This window comes from Scleropages formosus, chromosome 7 (genome assembly GCF_900964775.1).
Source record: "Scleropages formosus chromosome 7, fSclFor1.1, whole genome shotgun sequence".
Classification (NCBI taxonomy): domain Eukaryota; kingdom Metazoa; phylum Chordata; class Actinopteri; order Osteoglossiformes; family Osteoglossidae; genus Scleropages; species Scleropages formosus.
This window is the reverse complement of record NC_041812.1, coordinates 14,222,491-14,246,260: the sequence shown is the minus strand read 5'-3', so window position 1 is coordinate 14,246,260 and position 23,770 is coordinate 14,222,491. Positions and strand designations below refer to the sequence as shown.

The 23,770-nt window shown below is 40.2% G+C and overlaps 1 protein-coding gene across 2 annotated transcripts; it reads right to left on the bottom strand.

Annotated features, from left to right (window-relative positions):
- Positions 1–4,483: 4,483 nt before the first annotated feature.
- bnip2 (BCL2 interacting protein 2) lies at positions 4,484–19,966 on the bottom strand. 2 transcript variants are annotated; one of them, XM_029253699.1, is made up of 11 exons: positions 19,204–19,966; positions 16,489–16,584; positions 15,238–15,314; positions 14,734–14,919; positions 10,680–10,862; positions 9,577–9,679; positions 9,351–9,482; positions 9,079–9,165; positions 8,894–8,992; positions 8,499–8,532; positions 4,484–4,801 (listed from the first exon to the last, which is right to left on the bottom strand). In XM_029253699.1, exons 1-11 carry the CDS (start codon positions 19,335–19,337, stop codon positions 4,796–4,798), a joined length of 1,137 nt encoding a protein of 378 aa, XP_029109532.1. In that variant the 5' UTR covers positions 19,338–19,966; the 3' UTR covers positions 4,484–4,795. The 2 variants fall into 2 exon arrangements, with proteins under 2 accessions (XP_029109532.1, XP_029109531.1); XM_029253698.1 differs by lacking the exon at positions 8,499–8,532.
- Positions 19,967–23,770: the final 3,804 nt, after the last annotated feature.

The following is a 23,770-nucleotide window of genomic DNA, read 5'->3' as shown; positions in this document are numbered from 1 at the left end:
TGCTGTGGACTGATGAAGTAAAAACTGGACTATCTGGACACAATCAACAAAGGTTTGTTTGGAGAAAAGAAAGAGCAGCATTTGATTATGAAAACACTTTGCCAACTGTTAAATATGGGAGTGGATCCATTATGTTTTGGAGTTGTCTATAAACTTCATGAAATTAAACTAATGTTGCATTAACAACTGCATTTTTTTTTCCTGTTTTAGTTTCCTGCAGCAGTCGTTTATTACTTTTCACTTACAAAATTAACTATGTAATTTGGCCAGGGCTGCCCAAACTGTTGCATAAAACCGTACAAATTCTCTGTGTATCAAACAGTGCCTAACCAAAATCTGGACATTGACAACTTTAGTACCTTGGTTGTGATGGATTTTGATCATTTAATGCATTTAAGTGAGAGTCAGGTAGAGGTACCCAAAATTATATTCAAGCAAAGATGAATATATATGACACTATTGTTACAAAACACAAAAACTGAAGATCTTTATAGTTTACTTATTTTTATCCATACATCCTCCATCCATTTTCTTGTCCGCTTGTCCTCCTAGGATCGCGGTGGCAACAGGGAGAGTAGACAGACCCAGCCGCCCCTGTCCTCCGCAGCTTCCTCCAGCTCAGCCCGGGGAATCTCCAGTCGTTCCAAAGCCAACTGTGAGATATAATCCCCCAGCGGCTCCTGGGCTGACCTCGGGGCCTCGTCCCAGTTGGCCATGCCTGGTATACCTCCAAAAGGAGGTGCCCAGGGGGCACCCTTATCAGATGCCCGAGCCACTTCAGCTGGCTCCTTTCAACGTGGAGGAGTTGTGGCTCTACTCTGAGTTCCTCCCGGATGTCCGAACTCGTCACCCTGTCACAGAGAGTGAGTCCCAACCCCCTGCAGAGAAAACTTATTTCAGCCGCTTGTATCCGCAATCTTATTCTCTCAGTCATTACCCAGAATGCATGACCATAGGTGAGGGTAGGAACGTAGATCGACCAGTAAATGGAGAGCTTCGCCTTATGGCTCAGCTCCCCCTTCACCACTACAGTCCGGTACAGCGACCGCATTACTGCTGCTGCTCCCAGTCTGTGGCCGATCTCACGCTCCCTTCCCCCCTCACTTGTGAACAAGACCCCAAGATACTTTAACTCCTCCGCCTGGGGGCATATTCTCTCCCCTTACCTGGAGGGGGCATGCCATCCTTTTCTGTGAGGGAACCACAGACTTAGACTTGGAGGTGCTGATCCTCATCCCAACCACTTCACACTCGGCTGCAAACCGTTCCAGTGCGTGTTTGAGGCAACCATGTGACAGTACTAAAACTACAACATGATTCACAAAAAGCAGAGACATCATCTTCCAACATCCACATAAAATGCCCTCCTGATCTCGACTGCACCTTGATATCCTGTCCATGAAAACCACAAACAGGAGTGGGAACAAGGCACAACCTTGGTGGAGTCCAACACCCACATCGAACGAGCTTGACTTAATGTCAAGTATGCAGACACAGCTCTCGCTCCGTGTGTACAGAGACCGAATTGCCCGCAGCAGTGGTTCTGGCACTCCATACTCCCGAAGCACCTCCCACAGAATTTCCTGGGGAACACAGTCATAGGCCTTCTCCAAGTCCACAAAACACATGTAGACTGGATTAGTGAACTCCCATGGTCCCTCAATTATCTTTGAGAGGGTAAAAAGCTGGTCCACTGTTTCATGGCCAGGACGGAATCCGCATTGTTCCTCTTCAATCTGAGGTTCAACTATCAGCCAGAGCCTCCTTTCCAGCACCCTGGCATAGACTTTCCCAGGGAGGCTAAGAAGTGTGATACCCAGATAGTTGGCACACACTCTCCGGTCCCCTTTCTTAAAGATAGGGACCACCACCCCAGTTTGCTAATCCAAAGGCACTGTCCCCAAGGTCAATGCAACATTGCAGAGGCGTGTCAGCTATGACAGCTGTACAACATCCAGGGTCTTAAGCAGTTCCAGGTGAATCTCATCCACCCCCGGTGCTTTGCCACTGTGCAACTTTCCAACTACCTCAGTGACTTCCACCAGGGAAATGGACTCTGATAGCCTGGAAGCCTCTGGCCTTGACTTCTGTAAGGGAGGCGTTATCTCTCGGTTTTAAGAGTTCCTCAAAGTGCTCCTTTCACCTACCGACAATGTCCTCATTAAAGGTCAGAGTTTCTCCACTTTCGCTGAGCACAGCTTGAGTGGAGCTCCTCTGATCCCTCCTGGATGGTTCTCCAGAACCTCTTGGAGGCCGACCGACATCATTTTCCATAGCCTTTCCAAACTCCTCCCGTGCTCTGGATCTTGCTTCTGTAACTGCAGCCGCTGCTGCCTTTTTGCCTGCCCGTACCTGTCTGCTAAGTCAGGAGTCCCCAGAGCCAACCAGGGCCTAAAGGCCTCCTTCTTCAGTTTGACAGTTTCCCTCACAATCGGTGTCCACCAATGGGTTATTGGGTTGCCGCCCTGACCGGCACCAACAAACTTTTGGCCACAGCTGTACCTGGCTGCATCCACAATGGAGGTTTTGAACAGGGTCCATTCAAACTCCATGTTCCCTACCTCTTCCAGGACATAGGAGAAGCTCTCCCGGAGGTGAGAGTTAAAATCAGCCTGGACAGGGTCCTCCGACAGTCTATTTGTAACAATTTGTTCATTAGACCAGTCACTTCTACCCCTACATTACAGTCAGAAAGAGCAGATACCCTTTGATTTATTCACAGGTGAAGTTCTAAAACAAACAAATCTATTAAAAAAAAAAAAAAAATAGCTGTAAGACTTCCATGTTTCCAATGCAGGCAGGTGGTACAGACACTAAAGAGTGCACAAGGCAGAACACTACTTCAAAATTGGAGAAAATAAAAGGTGTCACCTCCACAGCCAACTATTCAATGCTTCTTTTTGACAGATTCATTGTAATGTACAACATTCATCTAGACGTAGCCATTGTTCAATTGCTTTATTATCTAAATTAATAAAAACGTAAGGACACACCTTGCTTTATTCACTGAACAAGTCCTGTAACAGTCTTTGATACTGCTATAATAAATATGGTGAAACATTTTTAACCTTGGGCTACATTAAATTTAAAAAAAAAAAAACTACATAAAAATACTTTTTCTACAATCTTCTATTCAATGCCAATCTGACTGAAAAAAACACATGCAATACTAATCTTACTAATCACCAATACTCAGACAACAGACACCAAAAAATGTGGAAGCAAACAATTAGGTGACATGGTTCTATTGTATTTGGGTGTTTTGACACAGTATGATCCAGAAGGCAGATTGTGTTCAAACAAATTCAGACAAGTGAGGTCTAGATAAGTGAGGAAAATACAATTAAAAATAAACAAAAAAGTATCCTAGGAAATTTGTAACTCAAATATTAATAAGGGCTCACTCAGCGCACATTGAAGATTTGCATATCTGATCAAATTACTCCAATTTAGCCATAGATTTCTTCAACCCAAGTACTAAAGTTTTATATGTAATGAAATGTTCCACATGAACAATAATAAATTCTTACACTGGATATGACTTGAAATAGAAAGTGCTTCTAATACTGACAAAGCCAAGTTGTGTACAGTATACTGTAGACATGTTCTACATTGTGTTTTTTTTTTTTTATTTTAAAAAAAAAAAAAAAAAAAAAAAAAAAAAAAAAAAAAAAAAAAGATTAGAAAGACCTAAACAATAATGAGTCAGAAGGCACAGGAACCAAGGACCAGGACTGCAACATAGGTAGCAAGGACATGAGGCAGCTGGCCTCAACTGGGATTGATCAATGTTCTGGGGGGAAGAGAGGCCAGTACTGCTCAGTGCCCACATTCCATTTACTGAAGTGTCCTGTCCCTAATTATGATGAATCAGAAGTGAATTTAAAAGCCTTTGTGTAGCACTGCTCTTGGCTGGAGCCTCCATCTCACCCACATGGCCACCTCCTCCTTGTCACATTGATAATGCACTGATGACAAATGAAAAGTGAACCTCCCAACAAATATTGACCTTGATATTTAAACTAATTCTTTACAAGTGGAATTCTACCAAAGTTTTAAAGCTGATATCCCATTATTTAAAAAATAATATATATATATAAACTTCAAAGTTAGCAAAACCACTGTGCATTTTACAACTGAATATTTACTTATACCCAAGAAAAGTCTCCTCAGAACATTTTACAAACAGTAATATACTACATAAGACAAAATAATGGGGAAGTTCAAAGCTTGAACTGCTCATCAACTAACGTTTTCCTTAGTTTCTCTTTCCTCAGCAATGCAATTGCAATATGAGGTTTTAATGCAGGATTCATGGAGGCCAGTAGTAGGGATAATAAATCCACTGTCTGCATATTACAGTCATTCTGTATGTCTGCAAACAAAAATAAGATTCAAATTATGCATAAAAATATATTACTCTTTCCTTATCACGTCTTGAATATAAATAAATGAAATCATGCAACAACAACCATTTGAAAAACAGTGATTTAAATATGCAAAATACATCCGAAACTATTAAAATGTTTGATACAAAAAGGTAACAAATGCTTAAAAGCAGTGTTATGGCACATATTCTCTAGGGCATATACGAATACAGCAGTGAGCAGTTCTGACAATATAATGGGTAGCCACGGGTAAAGCGCTTAACGCTGAAGCCTTTTGGCCTCTGACAGAGGTCCTATAAAGATGAACAGACAGGCAATGTTTTCCTGGTCCTTCACTGCGCACTGCAGCCTCTCTGCCTCACATTTGCACCATGGTGGCTGTCTCCACTTTGCGTTGCATATCTTGATCAATCCTGTAGGCAAAAAAAAAAAAAATTAGTCTGTGGTGGCTACAGGAACTACAGGAAGCTGAGGCTAACAGGAAAAAGGACAACCTACTCCACAGTAATTGTACCACAAAAACAAAGGAGTACAAAAAAAATGACAAAACCACAGTCAACATTTTGAATAATTAAGTTTTAAAAAATTTTTTTAGACACTTATTCAAAAGCAATGATTTAGCCTAAATTAGCACAATTTACTCAAACGCCTTCTAACTGCACGAAACAGGTGAGAAAAGTCAACAGTTCATTCAAGGTGTTAACCTGAACATTAGGGCTACATAAATTAACACCTAAATCCCTGGAACCTATACCCAAATTTCTGCCAAACTTGGTGCTTTTTGAGCCAAGGATGTTATACACTACCAAACACACCTAAATATACAAGTTTGCTTAGCACAAGAATTCAAACAGAAAACCAGTTTAGGAAAGTGCAGTGTGAGAGTTTGACCACCTTTCTTTGGAAGGAGACACTAATCAACAGCCTGGTCACTTCATTCCATACTGCATTCACGATAGAGAACGCTCAAACATACCAGGAGGCATTTCATTTACATTTATTCATTTAGCTGATTCTTTTCTCCAAAGCAACTTACAATGTTAAGGTTACAATTATTCACCCATTTACTGGAGCAATTCAGGGTAAGTACCTTGCTCAAGGGTACTACAGCTGGAGGTGAGGCTCAAACCTGTAACCTTTGGGTCCAAAGGCAGTCGCTCTAACCACTATGCTATCAGTTGTCCCCCTATCCTCCCCCCCATTTCTCACCCTCATCCCTCTTTCTTGAAACACAGGAAGTATTCTCTTCAGCTGTAGACAATGCACACAGAGCAGGCAGAAAGGAAGTGTCATGCAAATGGTGAGGATCAGCAAAAAGCAAAGCATGCATCAACCCACATTCCCAACTGTCGTCCAACTTGAAATGTTTACTGAACCATCAGTCCATCAAGTAAAGCAAATATAGGGTTCATATACATTGGGCCATACTAAGTCACTTGATCAACCAACTGTGTTTTAAGAGCAGGTTTTCAATATTAGTGGCATTCCAAGGAGGTCCCTCAGAATTTGTCAAGTGTACAATGTAATTATAAATTCAACAGGGTCAACTAGGTGTATTAAATACACTGGCTCCTCACCTTATGATCATAAATGGGATAAAAATTGGTTCATAACATGATTTATTCATAAATGCAGTCACTTTAACCACTGTGTCACAAGTAATTACATTTTTAATGCAGTAGGTCCCCTACTTATGAATTTAACTAGGACCAAGAGATGCTTGAAAGGTTTGTTGCTTGTAAAGTTTGTTGGTTGAATGTAACATGAAGCAGGACAGGCACTCATTTCTAAGTACAGCAGCTGGTCTACTGTGCACGGGCAGAAAAGACAGTATTCGGTAAACTGATGAGGATCACATGTTCCTCCTTTTCTGTTGTGAAATGGACTTCAAGTTGAAGGTTTGTCCTAAGTACAAGCACAGTGTACAAAGTACTATGAAATTCTTGCTTGAATGCAAATAATCTCAACAACAATAAATAGGCAAAATAATTAAAAGTGACACTGCAAGTAAAGGACTTGGAGGGATCAGATTTGCAAAAAGTGACAGTGTAAAGTCTAACATTGTTGTTGATATTGCACATTAATGTGTGTTGAACACACTTACAGAATTGGGGTAAAAGCTGTTCCTGAACCTGGCAATGTGGGTTTGAATAGACCTAAGTCGCTTTCCAGAGGGCAGAAAAGATAAAAGTGCCAGTGCAGGGTGGCTGTCATCTTCCATGATTCACTTTGCCTTTGAGGCAGCATGTGGTATAGATGTCCTGTACTGCTGGTAGCTGTCTGCCACTTGTGTTAATTTTTTGCTGTAAGTCACTTTGGAGAAAACCATCTGGCTCAATTTAAATTCATATGCTAGCTCAAGTTATGAAAAAATAAATACCTCTCAAAAATGTTTTAAATGGTGAAAAGTTAAGTCGGGGACCCATTATACAGACATCCCTCAAATTTTCTCTCTGGTTAGGTTGTGAAAAGACCATAGTTGTGAAATTAAAAAATGTAATAACTGAAAATACATAATCTCAAAAACTTCATTTTCAGTGTACAATATTGACCAATTCACCATATAACCAAGTTCAATGCTCATCTTTTACCTCTTACCTACACAAAAGTTTAATACAGACACCACTTGATGTACTGAGGGTGACAAGTTCCGTAAGTCATGGATAATAAAGATACTCAGATTTAACATTTTTTATTAACTTCTACATTAAAACTAATTTAAAATTATTTTGTCTCTACACTATTCAATTGCGATTGTTCACCAGTCATCTTATTAACACTGACAAATACCAGAGCTATAAACACAGCAGAAGAAAGTTAAATTCATCTAGTTCCATTCATATTCTAAGTGGGTTTTACTCACAGACAGCAACTTGCAACAGAGAAGCTGTGTTTACTCTGCAACTTCAGACAAATAGATATCTGAAGAAATGCAATTAACAACATCATGGATAATGTCTATCCAACCATCTTTATTAACTGCCTGAACAGGGTCAGGGCAGTCCAGAGCCCATTCTGGAAGCACTGGGTGCAAGGCTCAGGGTGATACACCCTGAACTGAATGTCAGTCCATCGCACGGTAGCCACACACACACACACACACACACACACACACACACACAATTTAATGTGTCCAGTGCACCTGAACCGCACATCTTTGGGACAATGGGAGGAAACTGGAGCATCCAGAGGAAATGATGCAAAACATGCAAACTCCAAAGATGAGCCAGATTTGGGGTCTTTACGCCCAAAGAGTTCAGGTGCTATGAAACAGCAGCGCTACTGGCTGCGCCACCATGCTGCCCCGATAATGTTCATATCTTGCAAAATTCTCAATGAGGAGCCAGTGTATATGTAGTCCCTCTAAACAGCAAAGTGCTACTTACCGCCTTTCAACAAAAAATCCTGATACTGGAATTGGATGCTGTCAACATACTTTTGCTTCTATTTTAAAAAGGCATGGCTGAGCAAGTTATGCAGTGGCATCAAGTTTAAAGACATGGCAAGCAGAAGGTGTTTTCAGCAATATTAGAAAATTGAGTGACCCGTTTGATTTGTAGAACAGTAAAATGTGATTTAAAGCAAGAGGTGATTTCCTGCATACACCTCATTACTGCATATACTACCTACTTCATCATGGTAGGCATACTGCAGAAATCAGTTGCTAGTATTGGTTAGCTTTGGGATAGACAAACCCCTTTGTGGCAAACATGTGATTGATGTGTAAACCACAGGGCAAGTTCTTTTGGAAAATCAGGAGGCAGCACCACTATCAAGAACAAAGGGAGACGCTTCAAAAAAATTAAGATATGTAATACGGAAATTTGAAAAATAAGGAAAACATCTGAATGACCACTTAAATGAAAAACACCATAGAAATGTCAACTGTGCTTTGGCTACTGATTAATACTACTGCTTTTCTTCAGGATGGGGGGAAACAAAAAAATGTAGGATTTTTAATCATTTTATAGTTATCCTTCTGGAATCTTTTTCTCCCCTTAAAATACAGTGTCTAACATTCCACAAAGCTAACCAATAAGTAAGTTAGTTCCGTGCAATATTAAAAATCCTGAAGAATTTGTTGGATCTCTGAAGTAAATGTTCAGATACCTTTTGTCTTTTCCTATTTTTTTCTTCGTCATACCTTTGAAGGGGTAAGGAAAGGAAGTTGGGTAATGGAAAAATGCGCATTTAACAGCCATGAAAAATGCACCAGGTAGTAACAAATAGGCAAAGAAAGGGTATTTTAACCCTGCATTTAGATGCCTTTTCAAATGCCATGTTAAAAACTTAATGTCAAATGAAGCTGAGAAATGTTCACTTTCCTTTACTTGTAAAACATAAATCTAAAATATTATGCATATTGATATATACATATAACTTAAATCCCTCTAAAACAATGTGATACGTTCAGTGGCATCTACCAATATAAAGACTGAAAACACAGGCAGAAATCTTGATCTTATGAGGAAAAGACCATCAATCTGAGAAGAAACCCTACTTACTGTTTGATGCACTCTGGTATTGACACATATTCCATGGGAACCAACTCGGCTAAATCTGCCAGGCTGAACACGTACTTGACCTTTTGGCTAAATTTTGAGCTAGGAATACAAATAATGAAATATCAGTCAAGAGGAAAACTTAGAAAGTTTAATATCCTGAATAATTACAAGCATAATCCTCTTACCTTATGAAGGGTTTAGTGATGGCAAGAAGTGTGCGAATGAACCATGACGGATGGACAATTATCAAAGACTTCAGGTTCTTACGTAATCTATTTTGAGAAAGACAGAGGCAAGGTGTATAGTTTCTGGGATTCTTTCCACTTGAACAATTCGGAATTTAAAGCTATTTTGAATCCTCTACACTCAGTATTTTGGTAGTCATGAGAAAGGAACAGAATGCACCATATTAAGATACTGAGAGGACCATTCTCAGTGTCTTGCTACATCTCCTTACCTCCTGTCAATCTGTTGGTAGCATCTCCTGAGCCAGCCCACACTTGGCATCTTCCGACGTGAGGTAGCTCCATTTAAATATACAATCATGTAGTTTTCTGCCACCAGGAGCTCAAGGGTGCCAATGACATATCTGAGGAGAAGAAAAGACAATGAGCTTAGTCTTCAAACATATGGAAGTCCAGAAATATTAATCTAAACCTACTACAAGTTTTATGGCTCCTTACTTGAAGAGATTGTCCATTATATATCTGTAGTTTGGCTGGCTGCTTTCAGGCATGAAGCATACAGCAAACACGATGATGGCATTCAAGCCATCTCCATAATAACCTGAAATAACACAGCAGATGATACTGAGTTATGACATTGAGAGCTGTGAAACAGATATACAGAAAAACATGGAATAAGAAATTTCAGAAATCAAATGAATTTTTTCATGGTACAAAACCATCTATGACAATGTATCCAACATGTGATGCAGATAATCGCCCAGCTCCTGCCTTTCCACATTCATTGTCCCAGACTTGTCCTGACCAAACAAGGCTTTAACAAACTTAAAGTAACGTTCTGTTAATCTAGCAACTAATGTTAAGTATTGAAGTAACTGCCCATTTTAATGGGACTTGCTGCTATCATAGCATAAATGTCAACTTTGGGGCTCGGGAACACAAAAATTACCAATGAAACAAATGGTAATTACATTTTCAATGTGTGAGAATTCACATAAATTGATTTTCATGAACAAATTACCTTTATAAGGCAGAAGAACTGGTTTTGAACATGACTATCTTGAGTATTTATTTAAAGGTGTCCAGAGGTGTTCTAGGCTTGGTTTTGAATTAAATTTTCATCATATTTAAAGAGGCAGAAGTTTTGCATGTTTGATTTTTTAAAAAAAAAAAAAAAAAAAAAAAAAAAAAAAAAAAAAAAAAGGGGGGGGGGTGAACCTTTATTCTTCTACATTTAAAGTAACAGTAATTGAGTTCTCTTTATGAGCAGATTTTTGGGAATGAATTTTATTGGTGACATGAGGGAAGACTGCATTGCTATTTACAAAATGTTACTTTCATGAAGTAATATTGAGAATCCCTAAACTTGCATCATCCTGCTTTACATGTTTCATTATGCCAACATGAACAGAGGCATGGCTACAGAATACAAGGTATGTACCTTTTAGTGGATGGCTTGCATCAAGCGCAGCCCAAATACAGGAAAAACTAACGGAGAAATATGGGTTGTATTCGTCTTTTGAGCAGAGAATGCAACTATTAATTTCAATCAAAACATACTGCATTACCTTTAAGGGTCTTGCTGTAATATGTATACTGACCTCCATGACTGATAACCCTCTTGTAGGGTTCTATGGCTTTCATGTCCACCTTGTGCTCTTGTTCCCCAATACGGAAAATCCTCCAGCGTCGGCCCTCCTCCCTTTCCTCTGAGGCAGAGTACTCATGGACTGCCTCCACACCCTTCTGCAGCAAGTCTGTTGTCTTGGGTTTCGGAAGATCATCTACGAAGCAAACATTCACATTTTACTCAATGGCACCACACAATTTTTGTAATCACTAAAGGTGAACATTTTACCTCTTAAGTATGAAGTAAAGTAAACATTACCACACCTTAGAATCAACCCTTGCAAGTTTTAAGGTCACCAAGCACCAGGAGAAATATCGTAATTTTTGAAGAGTGTCAATACAAAAATTATTTTAAGCATAGGATTCAAATGGAGTGCCAAAGAGAAATGTACTGCTCTCCCAGAACATGGGGGCCCTTTGACATCCTGGGGTGATCAGGACAAATGATGAAGAAATGGTCAAGGGCTGGGTTCATAGTGAACTTCAGTTTGATAAACATACACTGGCTCCTCAACTTACAAATAAAACAGGGGCAGGTTGTCGCTTCACAACTTGTTTTGTTTGCATCTCCAAAGTCACTTCTACCACTAACCCACCACTATGAAAATCATGGGTTAGGCCCTATAAAATTCTCAAAAAGAGCTACAGTAAAAATGTTTAATATACAAAAAAACTAAGACATGCTTATTATCTTCAAGTTACATTTTAAAACCAAAAATATAAACAGAATTGATCATGCTGTTACCAATCACAAACACTCCAGGAACCCCAGATGTGAGCTGTACACACTATGGAAGTAAATGGAATGAAGGCAGTCCCACACTTTATTCTCTTTATGGGCGTTACTACCGGCTATAGAGATAAAGGGAACAGGTCACGTGAGCTCTGCTACACACAAAAATTTGAGAAAGTAGCCAAGAAAATTTAACATTCACTAACTGGGGTGAGGTTATATTACTTTTGGGATTTTCTGTACATCAGCTTGGTAGATTAGGTTTGGATCTGATTTTCATGTAGTGCTTATTAGAATATCATAAACCGAAAGTAATTTTATAAAATCTTTCCTTGAAATTTTGTAGAAAGAATTGCAAGAACAATGCATTATGTGCAATATACTTTTGAATGTTGGTGTTCTACAGTCTTGCATGAGGAGGAGGATGTGCTGCCCCTACAGTATGCATAGTCACCATAAAACCATGTTGCTAAGCTCATCTCAGAGCTCTACATGACAATGTGGTATGTTTGTGGTGGATTTGTGTAGTACTGGATAGCTAGCTAGGTACTCTCAAGCAAAAGGGGAGTGGGGCATTATAAAAAGGAATTTAGTTTTGTGTTCTAAGTTCTTCAGCATTGCTCTAAGGAAACCATGCTCTCAGCTATGAAAGAAAAAATATATATAAATAATATAAATAAATAAATAAAATAAACCCTAAACAAGTCAGAAAATTCATAACATAAGGAGCCAGTGTACTTCCTTCATACTTTGTGTACCAGCCTTTGGAAGACAGATTAAGTCAGTATTACTGCAACACATATAAATAAGTGATTGTTTGTCCTCATTACTACAATTTAGTGCAATTCAAGGAACCAATAAGCCAACAATATCTAAGCTTAAATTAACCTACATTTGACCAACTTTGTAATATGTAATGAAGACCTGCCAAATAAACGTGTTATTTTAATAAAAGACTCCAGTCTTCCCTTTTGCTGCTGAAAGACAAATTATTCAGATAATATTCGTTTGTCTTTGTAATGCACCGCCATTAAAACAGTCATTTTAAATTGGAGGGTCAAAAAATTGCAATAATATTCATTTTGTTAAAAGTTTAAAATGGTTACATATTCAGTTTAGACATGGTAATTCCACAGAACATGTTCTGTCATATCAAAACATAAATACAACCCATGTGACAAAGTGGTCACTAAAGAGCACCAAAGCAAGCACACAAAGACATTACCAGGGAGTTGATTGGGCTTGAAGGGATAATGAAGAGATGCATGCAAACACCCAAAAAGATAAAATTAACATTCAATACAAGCTGATGATTCTTCAGCACTACTGATGTACACATATTGGCAAAAAGAATCAACTTTTGAATCTGATTGTCACAGTAAAACGTTCCGGTAGACCTTACCACTGCGAGACGAGAAACATGTGGCTGTTTCCCAGCAATGTGTGAAAACATTCCTTCCAGGGGAGAAGGTAGAGAGCAGCAGAGGGACACAAAAACAAAATAGCATTTAAACAAGCCTGGGATGCAGTCTGGAATTACATGCTTTGCCCCTTTGACTCCTGCAGGCACCTACTTAAACTCATCCCAACAAAACAGTCTGTGTAAGAATGTTCACTGTAGGAGAAGGTGCATTTCACTCAGCTTCAGCTCATCGCTCTGATTTTTCTGCTCCAGTTCACTCTCAGCTATTGTTTCCATAAAGAACACAAAACATGGAGCACAGGGCAGAAACTCAAGTTAACTGAATTTAGCATAATACTCTCATCTCTTGATTAGCAGACACAATTTGGGCGAGTTTCCATTATTTATTAGCAGGTGACTCACTGGTGCTTTCTTCATGCTGGCTGTTCTGGGACTGGACACAATCTGTAGCTGCCCTTTTTACCGTGCCACTTTATGCAGCTTAAGGCACATACTGTAAGACTAACATGGGGAAGACTTCTTTATGCCAGTGGCTCTTACTTAGGTGCACTCCATAACTGTACACCCTTTCTCCATGCACACATTACATCCAACCATCACCCAAAAATACTGCTAAAACATTAGCACCATCACTACCACCAGAAAATAAAAAAAAGCATGAAATAAAAATAGAAAAATATATAAAAAGATAAATAAGTCAACTTTTTAAAGGTGGCGGCAAAAAGAAAGTGATGGTGATGAGAATGAAATTATTGTAGAATCACTTGTCTGGTGGTGGCAAAGAAACTAAAAAAAGAGAAAAAGGAAAAGCGGGGCCTGTTTTACCTCCATTTAACAGACAACTTAAATACTGTGGATACAAAGTGCTCTGCTATGACAGGCGAGCTTTCGGCTAAGAAAAGAAATCTCTGAATTCTCAGTTTACAATCACAAATTTACATAAAACAAATGTCTGGTAACAGGCTGAGCGTAGCTACACGCTGACCTACTAATATGTATACACTGGGCCGTCACCTGTTTGTAAATGACAACAACACCACAGTTGATAAAAGCTTACTAAAACAAATGTCCTTATTTATTCATCACAGGCTAGGTTCTGTAAAATCAATCCAGTGCAGGGTCACTATGTCCCAGAGCCTACCCCAACAACATAAGTGTGCAGCAGGGAACACTGTAGATGAGAAGTCAGTCTGCTACAACAGTGACTTATTAGCATTAATTAAAACAATATATGCAACATACATCACTATCTGGCCAGTTTATTTGCTTTATTTCCTATACAATCAATAAAAGTATGATACTACAGATGTATCTGTAGTTGCTCACTGGGTAGATTCTGTAAAAATCAGATAGCCATAATAAATAAAAACGTAAAATAACATTACTATCTTTTATAAAGTGAAAACTAATTTAAAATGACAAAATAGAAATACATTGCTCCCAGAAATTCCTATTTAATTTCAACTGTTAATAGACCAATGCCGTAAACGTGCAATGTTGTTATTGATCACGGACACTTCAAAACACCAGACAAGTTATAAACACTGTGGAGTCCAGCTGAAGTAACCAGGTTTCTCTTTGCTGCCAATAAATGGCTCAGCCCAGAAAAACAGATGACACACTTAAAAATACTGAATGAAGGGGAAAAACGTTTGCATGTATAAGAATCATAAAAAAAAAAAAAAACAAACACCACCAACACTCATCATTACAAGGAGCCTGTATATGTCTGTGCTACATATGAAACTAGAGTGCAGTTCAGATTTTTTTTAAGACAAGTGCAGGATTTCTGATAATTTTAATGTTTAAGAGAGTGTGTATTGTGAATTTCCATTACAAAACATAGACCAGTTTGGCTTGTTCCTCATACCTTCCCATTCAAACTCATTGCTGTTGTCAGAAGGAGTGTCTATGGCATCCAGGTCCAGTTCCGTGCTCTCGTCCAGCTCATCAGATAAAATTGAGTCTTCACTTCGATCCAAGGTCAGGCTTATATCTGGGGCTGCCAACTTCTTCTTGGACTTTTTATTACTGCTCAGTCCGTATGACTGAGGGGCTGTGGAAAACAGTCAGAGGATAGCAAAGGGATCCCAGCAACCCTTCCAATTAGGAATGGGCATATCAAGATTCATTCACCTTCCCCTTCAGAGTACACTTGTACCACATGTTACAAACACTGGAGTAACCACTTTTCAAAGACACAAACATTTGTCTTTATTTTTAAATGCAATTTCTTCACGGTTTGATTTTCTAAAATTTCTCCATTGCAGAGTGAAAACGGTTTGCATTCCTGCAAGCAGCTGTTAGTCTATAACAAAAAACACTCATGATAGTAATTCAAATATGTAAGTATTGAGCTCTTGGGAGGCCTTACCAGGATGCCCATTTCCTTGGGCACTAGAAAAAAGTTCTTCATCCAGATGTATGTCCTCTTCCTCTTCCGGCAATGGTCTACGAAGTGAGGAAAACATCTTTTAATTCACACAACATTAAAATTGTCTACCGACAGGTTTTCAAGACTCCGCCGGAACTGCTGAACAACATCTTGGCCTTATGAACTTCTTTCGGGAGCAATGGATCTGCCTCTCTACTCTGAGCGTGCAGTATCTATCTGACAAATGAGTGTCAAGCTTTTCATAAGAATATATACTGGTTCCTTATATTATCAGTGATGAAATTACAGAAACTTTAAGAAATATTTTTTCATTTGTTATTTACCTTATTTGTTTGCCATTTATACAGTTTCTAAAACTTGTTTGTTTTCAAATTAAAGCAACTTTCCAGTAGGTGTTAATAAAAGGTACCAAAACAGGAGTGTGGGACCAGATTTGACTCAATTCCACAGTGTTTATAGAGGTCAGGTGTTGTGCAGGTTGGTTATACAACACATTCAATAACAAAAGATGACATATGTTGTATATGTTCACGTGACAAATAAATTGATAGTCAGGATTGAACAGAAGTTTGTAGAGACAATACATTTTTATCTTTTATCATTTTAGTTATATTACTGTAGCTCAAAATAAGTAAAAAAGTTGGAAAACTGAAGTCTTACTATAATCACTTATTACATCCAAAATTTAATGGAATATTTGTACTTCCCCAGTTCTATACTACCAATAAGTGAAATGGCAGTTAAGCTTTAAAATAAAGGATTCTTTACTTACGTGGAATCCTTTCCTCACATGAGACATTTCATTGTTGACAAAAAGAGCTTACTGATAAGGTTCCATACAGACACACCTGTTTACTCAACAATGATTTCAGTTACAGCTTTACGCACATTTACGTTTTCTATCCTGGAAAATGAATATTAAAAAGTTCCTGGTCCACACTGCAGCCTGACAACAGTTATCTGAAGTGCTCTGTGTAAAGAGATCACCTGATCCCAAAACAAAGGCTTTCACAGTGAAGTTGTGAAATTCTGTCCAACCACATACTCTGATCTTGGCGTTATTCCCATAGCTTATAAAACATTTGAAGTGGCTTGGCAATTTGGCTTTGTACACAGAAATTAATTTGTGTAATTACAATTTCTAACTTGCAAGAACTGTGGAATATCACAATTTTCAAACAATATACCCAACACTGACAATAAGTATCAGAAGCACTACAAAGGGGATACCTGGGAAAGTCTTCATCCTGCCACTCCTCTTTTAGCTCCACTCCCTCCATCCTCAGCCGTGCCTCGGTGGTGGCTACAGATTCCTGTCGGTTAAGACTGCAACACGAGAAAGGGGGAGTTTTCAAAGGTTCTGATGAACTCGCAACATTAATACATCATTTAGCTGGTCCAAACAAAGAGTGTCACATCCACTCAGAGTCTGGAAAACAAGACAACAGAACTCAGTACAGGTGTACAGCTTTAGAACCCAACCACTTACTCTCTTTACTTCTGTGGTGCCATCAGCTCCATACTAAAGGTGCACTGTGCCTTGCAAGAGCTCCCATTTTAAGCTTAACATTTCAATCTAATGCCTGTCTCCTCTTCTGGGCTCCAGTGCCGATGACAGATAAAAAGGAACATTAAAATAAAGAAAATGAGGAAGCTGGAAGCATAGTAATTAGAGTTGTTGCCTTTACATTTAAAGGTTGGACATTTCAATCCTGTCAAGTGCTGTAGTTCTCTTGAGCAAGGTACTTACTCTACATTGCTCCAGTAAAAATTACCCTGCAATATAAATCTGTAAATAATTTTAGACAGTTTGACACTAAGTTGGTTTGGAGAAAAGTGCCAGCTAAATGATCAAGTTAAAATATGCATATGGAAGATAAACATTTCCTTCAAATGATTTTTAAATAACATTTTCTTATCCGTTTAATAACCATTTCTGCCTCCTGCCATTAGCAGACAGCAAAACAAACTTGAAAGAAGTATGAGAGTAACTCAGTTAATGTTACTTCCCTCATCGGAGAGATGAGGAATGTTGCATGTTCGTGAAATGAAAATAAGTTTGGAGAAAGGTATTTCTTAAGTTAGTTCTAGATTTAATGTAGTACAAAGTGTTAGCAAGAACTTTAACGGCATATGTTTAATTAGAATGCAAGAAGGGTACCAAGATGCATCTTTCTGAACCACCTTTTCCCCGATCTCTTAATTGACAAGTCTAAAACTGAATTACACAATCTGTTATAATGAGCTTTGTATTTCCTGTCCCACTCAGTTCTGGAGCAGCCACTCATGTATGTTGTGCTGGCAAAAATGGTAGCATTACACAAAATGCTTTGACAATCGCACGTACCCACCTAAAAACCCTGACCTGCTGCAAAACAATGTCGTATATCCCAAGCTGTCACTTTGGACAAAAACATTTTAATATATGTAAATGAACAAAAGTAAACATAATAGAACAGAATTTATTATAGCTTCATTTTAACAAAACATTAACTGTAAAAAAAATAAAGGAAGTTATTAAGCTTCCATTGATCATAAAGATAACAAAATTCAAACTGGCCAAGAGCAGAAAACATTTGACAGGCTTATCAAATGAATAGGCCAATTTTTGGAACTGATTAGAATGTTGCGTACATTACGCATTTTTATATCTTCTATCATTTTAAATACTTTAATGTTAACACAAATACTGACATTTTACTGTAACAGCCGCCCTGAAAGTGCACAAACACCCGCAGGTGTGCACACACAACCGGAAACATGTCTTTAGGAAGAAACACCCGCAAACAAGCGGAAACAATGAATGCAAACTCTCCACAGACTGAGTGGGAATCAAACTTGAAGTAGTTTGTTCAGAGAGCAGAGCCCAAATTCATTTGCATTTTTTTTCCATACACTTTTTTCTTGATTATTGTTTTTTTCTTGCATTACAGGTTGAAATATATAATCACTGAATATCATGTGTGTATATTGTTTTTGCTGAAATTTAAGCATATGGTAAAAACTCAGGAGCTGAAGAAATGCAGGTAGAAAGACATGATACAGCATTAATAAAAGCCTTAAATATTACAGAGCAATTATTGAAGAGAACTACCCATTATGTTGTGTTACAATATCTAATGTTAATTAGATAACTGTGCCCATTTTAATGGGAAGTTGCGATATTGCAGCATATCTTGGAGGGGGGTGAAGAATGCATGAAATGCACTTTTCCTGGAATTCATTACCTTTAAGATGGAATAAGAATATAGCTTCACCTGCAGTTTTTACCTAATAAAACCTACAGAGGAAATAAATGCAGGAATGTCTCGTGTTATTAAGCTTTTGTTTTACTGACCATGACTTATTGATCGAAGGAAATTTGGATTGAGAAAAGAGTCTTCAGGTACCAAGTGTGTTTGTCGGTAAAGATCAGTGCAGGACAAACTGCCATGCATGGGTGCTGTGAAACACGGTACTGATTAGTTTAAGTTCTGGTTTTACACTACCCAGTCAGGAGTTTTTTTTTTTTTTTTTTTTTTCCCCCCCTCTCTCCCTTTTTTCCCCTTTTACCTTCCTAGGCCACGGGCCCTGTTAAGAATGCTGGACGCAAGGGAAAAAAAAAAATCCATGACAAGCTTACAGCACTGACTGAAAATACTAGATTACCTGCTTCACACAGAACTTAACTTCGCCTAGTGACCGCGCGCGCGGTGACGGGTTACATGATTGTTACTTTTTCACTAGTATTTCGAGATGAGACTCGAGACGGTGTTACTTCAGCGAATCCGCGCTCCGCGGCAGCCGAAGAAGCCCATGGACGGAAGTCCAAGAGCTCCGTGAACGCCCAACCTGGGGGGGGGGTACTGTAAAATAAATGTAAGTCGTCCCGTTCATTTTCGTGGAGTGTTAGTTACACAGCGCGTGTCGTACTAACTCAAAGCAGAGGCACGGCGCCGCCCTCACCTGCCGGGCGGAGGAACAGCGGCTCCTGCGAGGCCCGCGGGCCTGTTCTCCAGCACCGCGGACATCCTGGGTGTGTCCGGCTCCGAGGGGCTGTGCGTGGGGCCCACGGCGCTGTCGGCGGCCTCTGCTGCCATGAGGCGCGAGAGAGAGACCGCGCAGGACAGACAAGCGCAGCGGCTGACGAAGGAAGGGCCCTTGGCTCGGCGGCGGCTATATTATACGAACTAACGAAGCAACGAGCGGCGGCGAGTATGACGGACTGCGCCCGCGAGCTCACCTCCTCGCTCACCGCATTCGCGCTCCTACCCCGCGCGCTCAACGAAATAAAAACACGCGCTGCGCTGTAACTCAGACTTCCTGCTGCGGTCCCCCTTCGCACTTCGACCTGCTTTGTCGTTTGTTCCTTCAAGCACTGCGCTTAGTGCAGGCTGTGCAGCTTTGTGGCGAACAACAATGGTTTCCTTGCGGTCCGCTTCCCCTTTCCTTCCTTCCTTCCTTCCTTGCTTGCTTCCTTGCTTCCTTCCTTTCTTGCTTGCTTGTGAAGCTACTGCCAGCGCGTGCCGGTAGTCAGCGGGCCTTCGCGAGTGCGCGAGCCGCCGCCGCTCCCGCCATCCTACCCTGTGCACGTTTACAAACACAGAGTACAGACGAGCGCTTCCTGGGGACGAGACTGAAGACTGTCCATCGTGAGGCCGGTCGCTTTACGCAGCTGCCCTCCGCGCCTCGGGTCCACGGCACCGTCCGCTATCGCCCCCCGCTGTTTCGGAGAATTTCTCAGTCAGTGTTTTCATGCTTTGCAAGCACTGACGACGTAATATGAAAGGAATACTTGATTTGTGCAAGCACTTTCATCATATCATTTTACGTTTTTTTTTCCATTTATTTTGAGTAAATAAAAAAGTTGCCCATTATCTCTCTTTTTCCGTGTATGCCAAGGATTATTATCATTTAGATAAAGGCTTAACGCCGAGACTGTGTGTGGCAATGTAAAAAAAAGACCAGAAATGTAAAATATTTTACTAAAAAGTAGTATTGCCAAAATAAACATCCATGGGTAATTTATCCTAAATTACAGTAAAACCTTGGTAAGCGCTCAAGATACGTTCCGTGGATCGCTAACCGAAAAAGGTAAATGGGGTGATTATTATGTTTATGTCACACAGAGATGAAAATACATAACAACAACAACATGGGTGTCTGTGATGTGGACTTTCAGGTATGACAAAATAAATTTCCTAATTAATATGGTATTAATGTATTTACCGAGGGGGGTGCGGTGGCGCAGTGGCGCAGTGGGTTGGACTACAGTCCTGCTCTCCAGTGGGTCTGGGGTTCGAGTCACGCTTGGGGTGCCTTGCGGCGGACTGGCGTCCTGTCCTGGGTGTGTCCCCTTCCCCCTTCGGCCTTACGCCCTGTGTTACCGGGTAGGCTCCGGTTCCCCGTGACCCCGTATGGGACAAGCGGTTCTGAGAATGTGTGTGTGTGTGTGTATTTACCAGGAAATCAAGATAGTGAAAATATTGTACAAAATGACACGCTTAAGTGATGGTAACATGAAAGGGTAAAAGTACTGCAAGTAACTGTGAGATGGTCTATGACTCAATGTTTTGAAAAATAAGCAATAAGGAAACATAATAGACATCCGTCTGAACAACATCTTCTTTACATTTAACATCTCAAAATCTTGCCTACGTTATAAAGGCAAAAGGTACAAAAAGTGAGCAGAGTTGTGAGCAGTACCCAAGTAAATGTACCGTTACTTTCAAAGAACTCAACTGAGTCATGCAGACTTTCACTGAAATAAAACTTTAAAAGCATCAACTTATAAAATAACTAAGTTACTTTGATTCTCATCATGTTTAATATTCTGAGCTACTACCAATGTTAGGCTTTTAAATGTAGTATAAACTCAGAAAAAAATGCATTTCCAATACATTTAATCAGTTGTGCCAATAAAACTACTTCAAAGTAGATGCTCACTAGCTACTGTTAAGTGCTTGTGCAAGTCAAGGTTGGGGTGGTTTTGAGGCTTAGAGGCACAGGGCATAAGGTTGGGTGGGGGGGAGCCATGAATGAGACACTGGTCATTCAAAGAGTAGCCCTATTATACACACAGTCACTCACACACTATGGCTCATTCAGAGCCACCATTTAACTTGAAATGCATGCGATTAGAAGAACAGCTGGATTCGAACCTAACCCTCAACTGCTTTAGCACTGAAAAGGCAGCAGCTGCCTTCGGCACCACCTTGAATCAAATTAATGAGATAAATACACAACAAATCAAAGACAATATTCCATGACCACCCAGGGATCAGTGCTGAAGTGAACTCAAGGGTGATGTTTCATTTACAAGTGAAGGCAAATCTGTGAATGTAGATCTATGGTTCTGTGAAGACATGAAGACACTGGGACTTGGAAGGAGACTAAATGTAGGCAGTAGATCTTTACAGGCAACTGCAGGAGCAGAGCAGAGACCAAGAGTCACAGAGGCAAGCCAGAGGATGAGGATAGGGCTTGAAAGAAGATGTTGTGTTGTGTTGTGTTGTGTTGTGTTGTGTTGTGTTGTTGTTGTTGTTGTTGTTTTGTTTTTTTTTTTTTTTGGCACTGAGGGAGGTCCTATTCCCTGGTTTTTATCCTCTTCCCTCTTTGAAAGGTCCGTGTAATTGAATAATTGATTGATTGACTGACTGACAGAAGCAGAGTGAAACAAGAAGTGCTACAATTTGCTGGGAAACTCCCACTAAGGACCTCTGGTGGTCATGTGGGGTATAACACAGGGTGCCAGGGGTCAAGACACATTATAAATCATTACTTATATCTGCTTGTGGGGGTGCAGTGGTGCAGCGGGTTCGACCGGGTCCTGCTGTCTGGTGGGTCAGGGGGTCGAGTCCCACTTGGGGTACCTTGTGAAGGACTGGCGTCCTGTCCTGGGTGTGTCCTCTCCCCCTCATGCTCTGTGTTGCCAGGTTAGGCTTCAGTTCACCGCGACCCTGCTTGGAACAAACGGTTTCAGACAGAGTGTATGTGTGTGTGTGTGTGTGTGTGTGTGTGTGTGTGTGTGTGTACTTATGAACCACCCCCCGTAAAGCCTACTATATAAAAAATTTGAGTGATGATTTGTAATAATAAACGGGCACTACTTTGCAACGCGCATCTACTGCGGTTTGTCGGCTCGTGGGCCCAAGGAAGGGCAAAGACTTGGTCCTTTTCAGTCAGACTGTCACACCCAAAACCTCACCCTGTATGTCCACACCTGCCCGAAATCAGAGCAGCGGGGTATAAATAATCCGCACCTGTACACCCTGGTTGCGGAATCTCATTTGAGAAATCCGTCTCTCCAGCGCTCTCGAGTGAACCCACGGCAACCTACCCATCCTTCCAAGTCCCTTGTTTTCCTCAACCCCTCGTTCCCTCTCCTGATGTCCACAGCTCCCGACACTTGCATCGCCTCCTCGACTACAAGATCGGATTCTAAACCCTCCTAGCCACGACACCAAAGCGTAGATGTGATGCAAGTACTTTTGCTGAGATGTGCGTCGCTTTGGACAAAAGCGTCTGCCAAATGAATAAATGTAAATGTAAATGTAAGTGATGGTGATGCATCAAAGAAAAGGAAAAAGATCAAGATTGAAACTAAAGTGGAAATAATAAAGCGATTGATAAAAGGTGAAACGCCAGCATTGGGAAAGCGAACATTAAAGTTTCTTTAATATTTTTATACCTACCTACACACACACACACACATTCTCTCTCTCCTCCTCCTCTCTCTATTATAAATATTGTATTAACATTTATCTCTTTTGTCTCTATTATAAATATTTTAGTTACATTTTTTATTATTATTGTTATCATTATTATCGTTACATAATTACATTGTATTATTACTGTATTAGGGGGTGCGTTGGCGCAGTGGGTTGGACCAGGTCCTGCTCTCCGGTGGGTCTGGGGTTCAAGTCCCGCTTGGGGTGCCTTGCGACAGACTGGCATCCTGTCCTGGGTGTGTCCCCTCCCCCTCCAGCCTTACGCCCTGTGTTGCCAGGTTAGGCTCCGGCTCCCCGCGACCCGTATGGGACAAGCGGTTCTGAAAATGTGTGTGTGTGTGTGTGTGTGTTTTAGTGTATCCGGAAGTGTTTATTTAATGTATTTTATGCATAGAAAGGTACACGATATACAGTATACTAAGACAAACATTTGACACGGACTGTACCCAACTGTTCCGACTTACATAGAAATCCGACTTAAAGACAGACTTAGGAATGGAACTCGTTCGTAATCCGGGCACTGCCTGTATAGCAGTGTAAGTCACTCTGAGTGAATAAGGTGTGAACCGATAACACTACATAGTCTTCATCAAAAGTTGCTTTGGAGCAAAGTGTGTGCTAAACTGATAAATGTCCTGGGACCTCTTTAGGGTATTTGAGTACTTAAATATTGTTTGAGTAGATAATTTTCTTTTGCATCTGAATGTGTTTTTGCCATGTGCACAAACGTGTGGAAATGTTGTGAAAAACCTCCACTGATGATATTGAATTCCCTGGATTTTGAGCCCTTATTTCCCAGGAAA

Excerpts from the sequence above, each read along its gene's own strand:
- bnip2 (XM_029253698.1), bottom strand. The coding sequence starts at position 19,337 with ATGGCAGCAGAGGCCGCCGACAGCGCCGTGGGCCCCACGCACAGCCCC. Across the intron at positions 14,920-15,237 it reads CCAAGGAAATGGGCATCCTG|CCCCTCAGTCATACGGACTG; the intron begins GTAAGGCCTCCC and ends TGTTTTCCACAG. Across the intron at positions 9,166-9,350 it reads TACCAACAGATTGACAGGAG|ATTACGTAAGAACCTGAAGT; the intron begins GTAAGGAGATGT and ends TTCTCAAAATAG.